The sequence below is a fragment of the Canis lupus genome, chromosome X, assembly GCF_048164855.1.
Source record: "Canis lupus baileyi chromosome X, mCanLup2.hap1, whole genome shotgun sequence".
Taxonomy (NCBI): Eukaryota; Metazoa; Chordata; class Mammalia; order Carnivora; family Canidae; genus Canis; species Canis lupus.
Window position 1 is genome coordinate 33,898,443 of NC_132876.1, and position 9,928 is coordinate 33,908,370.

General features: G+C 36.6%; 1 protein-coding gene across 17 annotated transcripts in view; it reads left to right on the forward strand.

The window, feature by feature from the left end:
* The window catches only part of KLHL13 (kelch like family member 13), a 210,756-nt gene extending 201,112 nt beyond the window's left edge, over positions 1 to 9,644 (forward strand). For all 17 annotated transcript variants that reach the window (XM_072818202.1, XM_072818197.1, XM_072818190.1 and 14 more), the window contains 2 exons: positions 6,677 to 6,790; positions 8,069 to 9,644. In XM_072818202.1, coding sequence (XP_072674303.1) covers positions 6,677 to 6,790; positions 8,069 to 8,556 — 602 coding nt within the window. In that variant the 3' untranslated portion in view covers positions 8,557 to 9,644. The remainder of the gene's footprint in view (positions 1 to 6,676; positions 6,791 to 8,068) is intronic.
* The last annotated feature ends 284 nt before the right edge of the window (positions 9,645 to 9,928 follow it).

Here is a 9,928-nt window from a genome sequence, read left to right on the forward strand (position 1 = left end):
TAGGTCATGATCTCAGGGTCATGAGATTGAGCCCTGCATCAGGCTCCATGCTCAGCATGGAGTCTGCTGTCCTGCTTCCTCTGGTCTTCCCCCCAGTCATGCACTCTTTCACTCTCTCTCATATAAATACATACATACATAAAATTTAAAAAAATCATTCTCTCTTAATAAAATACCAGTTTTCTTCACTATAAACTGATCTGGTAAGCTTTATTAGATATATTTTTTTTGTCCCCCTAATCTAAGTTTGGTCACAAGTACAGTTAACATAGAACAGTACTTTGGCTATGTAAGTTAACATTAATCTTGTTATTTAAGATGAAATTAGAATAAGATAACTGTCCAAAAAGAAATCTTAAAGACCATATTTTCTGTTATGCCTTACATATCTGTCATCACCATCATCGTTTGGCCTCTTTTTTTCACCCTCTTTTATTCTGTGATGAATAGAATCCCTGTAGTTGGCCAGTATTTCAGGCTCTGTAATGCTGGGGAAGTGGAAAATATTGGCATTGGCTCTGAACAAATTCAGAGTAATTATCAGAATCTTTTTCTTGGTAGCTTAATGGATTTAAGAACAAGCTATTTATTGGAGGCAAAAAGAACTGCTCTCAGCTCTTATACTTTCCAGCTTATCAAGCCCTTTCTCATTAGTGATGTCTTAATGTTACTGATCTTTCTAAAAAAAGATTATTTATTTGAGAGAGAGAGAGCACACAAGTGGGGGAGAAACAGAGGGAGAAGGAGAAGCAGACTCCTCACTGAGCAGGGATCCCGATGCAGGGCTCGATCCCAGGGCCATGGGATCATGACTTGAGCCAGTGGCAGCCACCTAATCGACTGAGCCCCCCAGGTGCCCCTAATAATCAGACTTGTAAAAGCATTGGAGACATCAGTACCCTTAGTGTAGAATTGTCATTTCAGGTCTCCTCAGGCAACCCACACATTATTTTCATGACGTTATACTATTTTAAATTGATGGTGTCTGGAAATGTTCAGAAGCTGCAACTAGTGACGCGATGCCTTTTTAGTAAAACTAGTCGTATAAGATAATCTTTAAAGTTTACAAATTATAGGTCATCAATCCTGGCAGTGGTCATTTCAGAACTTCTTTACTCAAGGGAGATAGCTCCAGGTTTTCAGTCAATGCTGGCTTATTGATGCTATCACCGCTGTTAATATACAGTTTTCAATATATCATTCCTACTATTAATTAGGCCCTATTCTTCTGAGAATTTAGAATCTTCAAGCCAAGGAGAGTCATTACATAAAATCAAGAAGCTAGAGGCTTCCTTTTTCTGGGCTCTTGCCATGTTATACTCATTTGGGACCAAGAAGTAGACTACCCCATTGGGCATGTGGCTGCCTTCCTTGCTCATGACCTTCAGAAATCACACCCTCCATCTCATATTAAAAATAGTCTTCTGTGTTTCAGTTTGAAAGTAAAACAAGAGAGGTATGCTTTTCATGAGCTCTTTCTAATTCATAATAACTGTTTGATTAAATTTCAGGTTTAAAAATCACAATGTCCCAGAGTTTAAATCTAAGGATAATGATTTAAATATTCTAAAAAAGGGACGCCTGGTGGCTCAGTGGTTGAGCCTCTGCCTTTGGCTGAGGACGTGATCCCACGGTCCGGAGATTGAGTCCCACATAGGGCTCCCCGCATGGAGCCTGCTTCTCCCTTTGCCTATGTCTCTGCTTCTCTCTGTGTCTCTCATGAATAAATAAATAAAATCTTTAAAATAAATTTCTAAAATAAATATTTTTTTCTCTGTCATGAATAAATAAATCTTTAAAATAAATTTCTAAAATAAATTTCTAAAAATTATTACGCCTCTAGATGGTAAATATTGGCCCATTTTTATCTAAATTTGTAAACTGCATGTTTCACAAATACATAGATGATTGTAATATAAACAGAAACCTTCGATACCAAGAAATAACTCTAATTCCATTTAAAGGACAACGACATTTCTTTCCCTTTGAAATGATCTTCTATAATATATAAGTAAGTACACTTTTATAGAAAATGATGTTTGCCTTAATATCACCGTAGCCAGCAAAGCCAGTCTGTAGTAAATGGTTTAAATTAAAATATATTGGAAGGTTTTTTGTTGTTGTTTTGTTTTTGTTTTTGTTTTTAATAAAATCAGTTGATTGGCTTAAGTGCACTGAAATCTTAGATCTTAATTGCAAGAGAACCTTTAGGCCACCCCACCTCCTTTAAGTTTCTCTTATTTTAGACCTACTTGGGAGCAAGAAGTAGACTGTTTTATCTTGTCACATACTGTATTGTTGACTTCTTCTGAATTCTTTATTAAGAGTATTTCTCTTTGTATATGTGTTACTTACCCTTTCCAGTTCTCTCCGACCCATGGTTTTTGCAGAATGGCAGATTTGGGTCCTAAAGAGACTCTTGCTTATATTTCTGAATGTTTCAGCCAGAGGCTGGGCTTTTAACATTTCTCCTGCTCCGTAAGCGTTTTTTTCACGGGAACGTTCTCTATACACACACAAGAACATCTGTTATAGTAATTTAACATTCCCATCTTAACTGATTACATTGCCATGTTAATATGCCTGTGTAAATAGAGAAGGGGGTAGGAGTGGGTGGCAAGCAAACGAGTATCGATGGGAGAGTTGTTTAACAATTTAATATATTTGAGGCACCTGGCTGGCTCAGTTGGGAGAGGCTATGACTCTGGATCTTCGGGTTGTAAGTTCAAGCCCCATGTGTAGAGATGGGTGTAGAGATGACTTAAAAGTAAAATCTTGTTCTTTTTAAAAAAATTCAGTAGGGTCATAAGTACCAGTATATTATTTATTCTTTATATACACGATGACCATTTCCTATATGTAATTTTGAAAAGGAAACAGTGTCAGCATTTGCAAGACATTTTAGATCGTTTTAATGCATTGGGCCTTTTAAAATCCCTTCATGGAGTGTGTATGGATGGTCCTAAGACCATAGCGCATCAAAGAGATAATACTAATGTGTGTGTGAGCCTGGTATATTGCTGAAATAGAATTCCTTAGAAATGCTTCTCTCCTTTGACACCAGGTACAATTGGAAGGTATGCGAAGCTTAGAGGAACTGTCACTTAAGTGAAAGGAAGAGTCAGTTATTTCTGGCATTTTTCAAACTTCTGTCATTTAAGACATCGATCTTCCATTGAGGTTTTCTATATTGAAGAGAAATATGACAGCTCAGATAGCTTTTATTTCTGTTAAATATTAATAAGTCCAGCTTTCAAATAATGAAATAATTTATAGAAAATATATTAGATTTTTTCAAATAAATGCAATAAAATTACCAAAATTTATCAAATGCCTTCATATCCCTTAATGGACTTGCAGTTTTCTTCATTAAACAACACATCACCAGTAGACACTTTAAGATTCTAGAGATCATAGTCCCTCTGTGGGAGCCATCATCATTCCAGTGATGATTCAGGGTTCATCTCGTTCATAATCTCAGAAAGAACAAGTAAGTTCCATATCATCTCTTGGGACCAATTCTGGACTCCAGTATAATCACCTGAGAAAATAGGAATCTTTAGTGATTTATATCAACTAAGCAACCTATATGTAATTCTTAAATTGGAGAGGGTCTCTAAATTGCCTGCAACCAGATTACTGAAGAGGATTCTCTAGAATAAGGGTCAGTGAAATTCTGTTAAGGGCCAGAAAGTCAATATTTTCAGCTTTGTAGGCCATAGGATCTTATCACAGCTAATTACCTCTGCTGTTATATTGCAAAAGCAACCATAGACAGTTTATGAATGGGTGAGGCTGTATCCCAATAAAGCTTCCTATATGAACACTAGCATTTGAATTCCATGATTTTCACATGTCACAAAACGTATTTCCTTTGATTTTTTCCCCAACTCCTTAAAAAGGTAAAAGCTATTCATATTTTTATCTGTGGGGCATACAAAAGCAGGAAACATGCTGGATTTGCCTTACAGGCCATAACTGGCCTGACTCTATTCTAGACTTTCCTAGTTAGTTCATTACCATGCCCAACCCGTCATAGACCATTATGGAACCACTGCTTTGTCCCCTGCATCATCCCTTGCCTCCCCCTTCTCTGCCCCTGCATCAAGGTTGTTGGCACAACCCTATATCCCACTGCCTTGTGAACATCGAAAATAAGAGCATGTATGTGTGTATATACTTTTAATCAGATGTATTCTATTTTAAAACTAAATACTATTGATTTTGCTGAGAACAACAGCAATTCTTCATGGCGACAGTCTAGAGGTTGACAGTAAATATTAAATGATAGGAAAAGCTAAAGGAAATGGATTATTTAGCTGGAAGAAGAAAAGTTGAAGGATGATGAATTATTACATAGTTATTATATTATTGGTGGTTAATAGCAATCTTAAACTTAGGTTACTCCTGTATGAGAAAATATAGATGGATACTTAAAACCCCTATTAGGGGAAAAATGCAATTAATTCACTGACAGGAGAACAGCATTATCTCTCTACATGGGAAAATTTTAATAATCATAAAGAATGAATAGCTATTCAAGTGCTAGCTCCAGTCTGAAAAGAATAAGAAGAAACTAATGGAAACTCCATCAGAATAGATTGAATTAGACATAAGGAAAGACTGTTACCCTCTAGAAATTTCAAAGTTCAAGGCAGAATTTTTCATTAAGGAAAGCATAGAACTATAGTAAAACCTGTCTTTGCCATCAAATAGGTGGAAAAGATGATCTCTGGAAGTCTTTTTAAACCCTTTCACTGATAGGATGTGTGATTAGACTACTTTTCTTTAACGGCTAAAACCCTACCATTAATTACTTTGCTGATGCCAAGTACTAATCAATATACTAGATCCTCTGTAAGTGGAGAAAGAGAGAGAATAATGTACATTCAGTAGGATTTTGCTTGTCAATTAAGTGAAAGTCATGCTAAAGGCAAATGGAAATGAACATTAGAGAAGATGTCCAGTGGCTACAAATAGCCAAAACCAGTATTGTAGTAATCAGTTTTAGCTTGTCATGAATTGTGGCAATAACTCTTGTTTGGGGGGAAAGATTTTGCAGGATCTGGCTACTTAATGGAAGGATTTAGAAGAAATAGCGTTGGGGAAAAAAAGAAGAAGAAGAAATAGAGTTGGTAAGGGTCCAGGCTTAAAGCAATGAACAAAACTAACAAGAGAGTAGATTGAAATGAGAACATAAAAAGCCTTAGAAATAAGCCTGAAAATGTAAAGCTCACATCAGTGCAAAATGCAATCAGCAAAGGGATATGAGAAGTGGTTTAATGTAGGGGTTGTTAGGAGGGAAATAAGTACCGCACATAGTCAATTTGATGAAGAAATGAAATTATTGACTAGAGTAAAAAGAATAATTTTTTCTCCCTAGTTTTGCCTGTTCCCACATTATTTTTTTTAATAAGAAATCTTGTTCAAAGGATGATTCATCAGTTAGGTATTCCAATGGCTTGATCAAATGGCCCCCACTCAGTAGATTTCTGCTTCCATTCCATTGCCTTGAACTGTATCATATGGTCAACTCCAACTTCAAGGGAACCTGCTCATTTTAATTTTCAGTTTATCACAGTGCTTCCATGAGCAGTGTTATGGTTCTGTTCATAAGACAAAAGCAGGGTCAGGACAAGAAAATAGGTTACCAACTGACAGCCTCTGTAGTAAACAGTATGAACTTTTCAAGTCTACCCAGACTTTGTGTGAGGTTTCTTTTTTAAAGTTTTATTTAAGTAATCTCTATAGTCGACACGTGGCTTGAACTTGTGACCCCAAGATCAAGACTCACGTGCTCTTCTGACTGAGCCAGCCCTAGACTTTATGTTTTTGACCAGAATAGTTGTAACAGCCCTTTTTCTTTCTGCCTTTTATGAAGGGTTACATTTTCTGTCTGTTGGAACTGTCACTGTTCTATTCTTGAGGTTATAGCAGATTGATATTTAAATAAATTGAGGTCACTTCTCCAGAACACTTTGTGTTAAATATGATAAATTTATTACTGAAAGGAAGTACCCCTAATAAAAATCTTAACTTCATATTATGCTGCCAATCATCTTCTGGTAGGAGCATTGCTGGCTATAATATATTGGATATGTACACACTATTGGCTTTAATGTAGAAATGTAGAAAAATTGTCAATGTTGTGTAGTCTGGATATGAAATAAAGCAGGAGGCGGCCAGAACATATGCCAGGCAGTGTGCATATATGTTCATTCTCAACTTCAGATTTTGCTTCCTATCTATTAACCTTTGTTTCCTAGATGGTAGATTAGCATGGGGGCCTTGAACTGACTTTTCTTCTTTCTTAGGATTTTTTTCATCTTCCCACAAATTTAGAACAAGGAAATGGGAGAAATGTCAAATGATAAAAATGTAACAAGATCCTTGAAGAAAAGTCCTAGCAATTTCTGCAGTGACAGAAATATGTTAGATTATTACATAAGTATCTAGTCTAATGTAAAATTAATGGTTCATTTTAGTAATATAATCTCAGTAAGTAAAAAAAATAAAGAGACCCCTAAAGTAAAAAAATAAAGAGATCTCATACCTGTATTAGATATGATTCAGTTGTTTGAATATTATTATTCTACCTAAAAGGAAAAATAACTCATTGCTAAATTTGAAATTATAAATAATTTTCTTGTCTGTTTTTTTCCCCCTTAAACAACAGCCACAGTAGAGTGTTACAATCCAAGAACAAACGAGTGGACCTACGTTGCCAAAATGAGTGAACCCCACTATGGCCATGCTGGGACTGTGTATGGAGGAGTAATGTATATTTCAGGTAAACAATCATAATGCAGATAAAATTAATATAATACATAGACTTTTAACTATGTCACCATCTTTCCATACAGCGTTAGAAAAATAATCCTGAAGAAAGGATAATCAAAATAAAATTTGTGGTGATTTTAGAACAGATATCATATGTGTGCATTTGCATATGGATGCCTTTGTGTATTCTATAAGTTCATAAGACGAGCAGCAAACCAGTCGTGCTGTGAATACAAAGCTTGGAAGAAACTGGAAAGCATTCAGCTTCTCCAGTTTGCCTTTCATTTCCCATACTCTGTGCTCTAATAAACCCTGTACTCTAACAGGCCCCGTTCATAGTCTCTGTCACGACACTTAATTCATTTTGATTTTACATTTAGCTAAACTCTATGAGGAAATATATCACAATATAACATATAGACGCTACTGTGCATAAACTTGCTTCTGATATACATATAATGCATAATAATGTTCATGCTCTCATTTAGTGCAACCAATAATATGTGTTTCCCTTTTCCTCAGCATTATCAGGGGATTCTACTGTGTGTCCTTGCAAGAATAATTCTGTGCTGATTACTTATATGTGGCTACATGCACGTATATTTTTCTGATAACAGATTCTAAAATGGCTACAGTTTGTCCTAATAGCAACTTTCATTCTCAAACTGTTGGTGTTGAAAGCATCCTTATGTCCCATTTAGAAAGCAGTCTCATTCTAATGTGGTACCTCTGGTATTGACATTTTGCTTTGTCAGGCAGCTTCTTCTCATTTGGCCCTGACATCATCTACTTTTGACACTTTTCCCCCCCTTCTGAGAGCCTGCCAGTGCCAGGCCAGCCGTTACATTATTAGAGAATAGAGAGGCATTAAGGTGACACTTGTGGTCTGAGTCTCCGAATGCTGCTGCCTTATGAAATCTGTAATCAAGACGGATCAGTGAAAGGCCTGGAGTGTGTGATTGACAGGTTTGGGGTGTTAAATTTATGAGCAACTACAGGATGTCTTATATTGAAAGAGCCACCCAGGAAATCATATGCTCTACTAATCAATGATTTACACCCTCTACCTATTTTATGTGTGTAGATGCCATGCCATTATAATGAAAGCTCCAAATCCTCTGGAAAAAAAATGACATGAAATTGTTCTAGAGGCGCTTTGGCATAGCTAACATATATTTCATAAATGACCTCCCCAATCAAGAATAGGATAGGACCACAGCTGAAAGTAAATAATACTTTTGCATTTTTATTATAGTCTGTTTCCCTCATGCCTATTGTCATTCTTTAGGAGGAATCACTCATGACACTTTCCAAAAGGAGCTGATGTGCTTTGACCCTGATACTGACAAATGGATCCAGAAGGCACCGATGACCACCGTCAGAGGTCTGCACTGCATGTGTACGGTGGGAGAGAGGCTCTATGTCATTGGTGGTAATCACTTCCGAGGAACAAGTGATTATGATGATGTCCTGAGCTGTGAATACTACTCACCTATTCTTGACCAGTGGACCCCAATTGCTGCCATGTTAAGGGGGCAGAGTGATGTTGGGGTTGCCGTCTTTGAAAACAAAATCTATGTGGTTGGGGGATACTCCTGGAATAATCGCTGTATGGTGGAGATAGTGCAGAAATATGACCCAGATAAAGATGAGTGGCATAAGGTTTTCGATCTGCCTGAGTCCCTTGGTGGCATCCGAGCTTGTACGCTCACGGTTTTTCCACCCGAAGAAACCACACCATCACCTTCTAGAGAATCCCCTCTTTCTGCACCTTAAGATCATCCCTCCAACTAAGATGCTGTAGTCCTATCTTTGCAGTGTGTCATGAATTCTCTTCTTTTGCCCCCCCTTTAGTAGTGTATGTTAGGATTAGCCTCCAGTAATTGATTCAGATATTGGGGAAAAAAAGACAACATTGATGTTATTGTGCTGTTTGTTTGGCTTAGAGTGTTTATAAAGTGGTAACAAAACCATTCTGGAAATGTATCCCATTGAAGCTGATGTTTAACATCAAGATAGTGTCTATAAAATGTTTCTTCAGTACTTTTTTGATGCTGTGTATTGGGTGTATGGTATTTGTCATCTTACATTAGAAAGCCCAATAAACCAATGCAAAGGTGGATTATAGTAAATGTACGACTGTGCTAACTAGGCTTCAAAGTAAAAAGTTTTCCTTTCATCTTTGACTGTGAGATGTCAAAGGGAGGCAGCTTGCTCCAACAGGAAACAATAGACAAAAGGTTGCCAACTCGCATGAGCTACCTCCCTCTTTTCATAAAGTATTTTTGACATATCTGTCAACCCACCTGTCTGTGTGGGTGCATTGAAAACATAGGAAGTTTCTTAGACACACAGGAGAAATAACTGAAATTCACCAATATTAGTTAAAAAAACAGCATGACCCCTCTACTTATACACAACGGTTTGGGGTTTCTAAAGAGTGTATAAATAAACACACATACATATATCAAATACAAAATTTTAAAAATTGAATGGCACATCAGATAAAAGTGAAAAATCTTTTTAAATTTCTACCAAAAAAGCAGCTTCTGTTAGAATGGGAATTCAGTATGCACATACTAAATGCGCACGTGGAGAATCATACTGAATTTAGGTGGATAAGGGCTAGAAATTTTGAGCAACTAAATTTGTCATTTGACCAAATTTTTCCTTCCAAAACTGTAATCTACACCTTCTCCTTTGCTGTTGAGGTAACTTACATATTATATGTGTTCTGTATACTCTCAATTCATAAGGTTATCTAGCACAAAGTATAGCAGCTTCACCTGGTGAGCTGCTTTTGCTCAGTGATTTCAACTTCCATGTTTTATCTCTTTTTGTTCAATAAAAAACATTTAATGTCATTTTGGTCTGAGGCATCCCATTATTGTCTGATTTGACTTTCATCTATTTTTTTTTTATTTGGTTGGGGAAGGGATGGCAAGATTCAAGTGATGGGAACTGAGAGCACTGAACAGTTTGGATTAATATTACTGACTTTTATTCAAGGAAAAAAATAAGTTGGCTCCAACCTCATTGGTCAAAACTCAGTGGTTATATTTGCAGAATTAATTCATCAAAGATGCTGATCGGCCCTTCTTCATCCCCACAGAACAGCCAGACATGTCTAAACTGTAAGAGCAGTTAG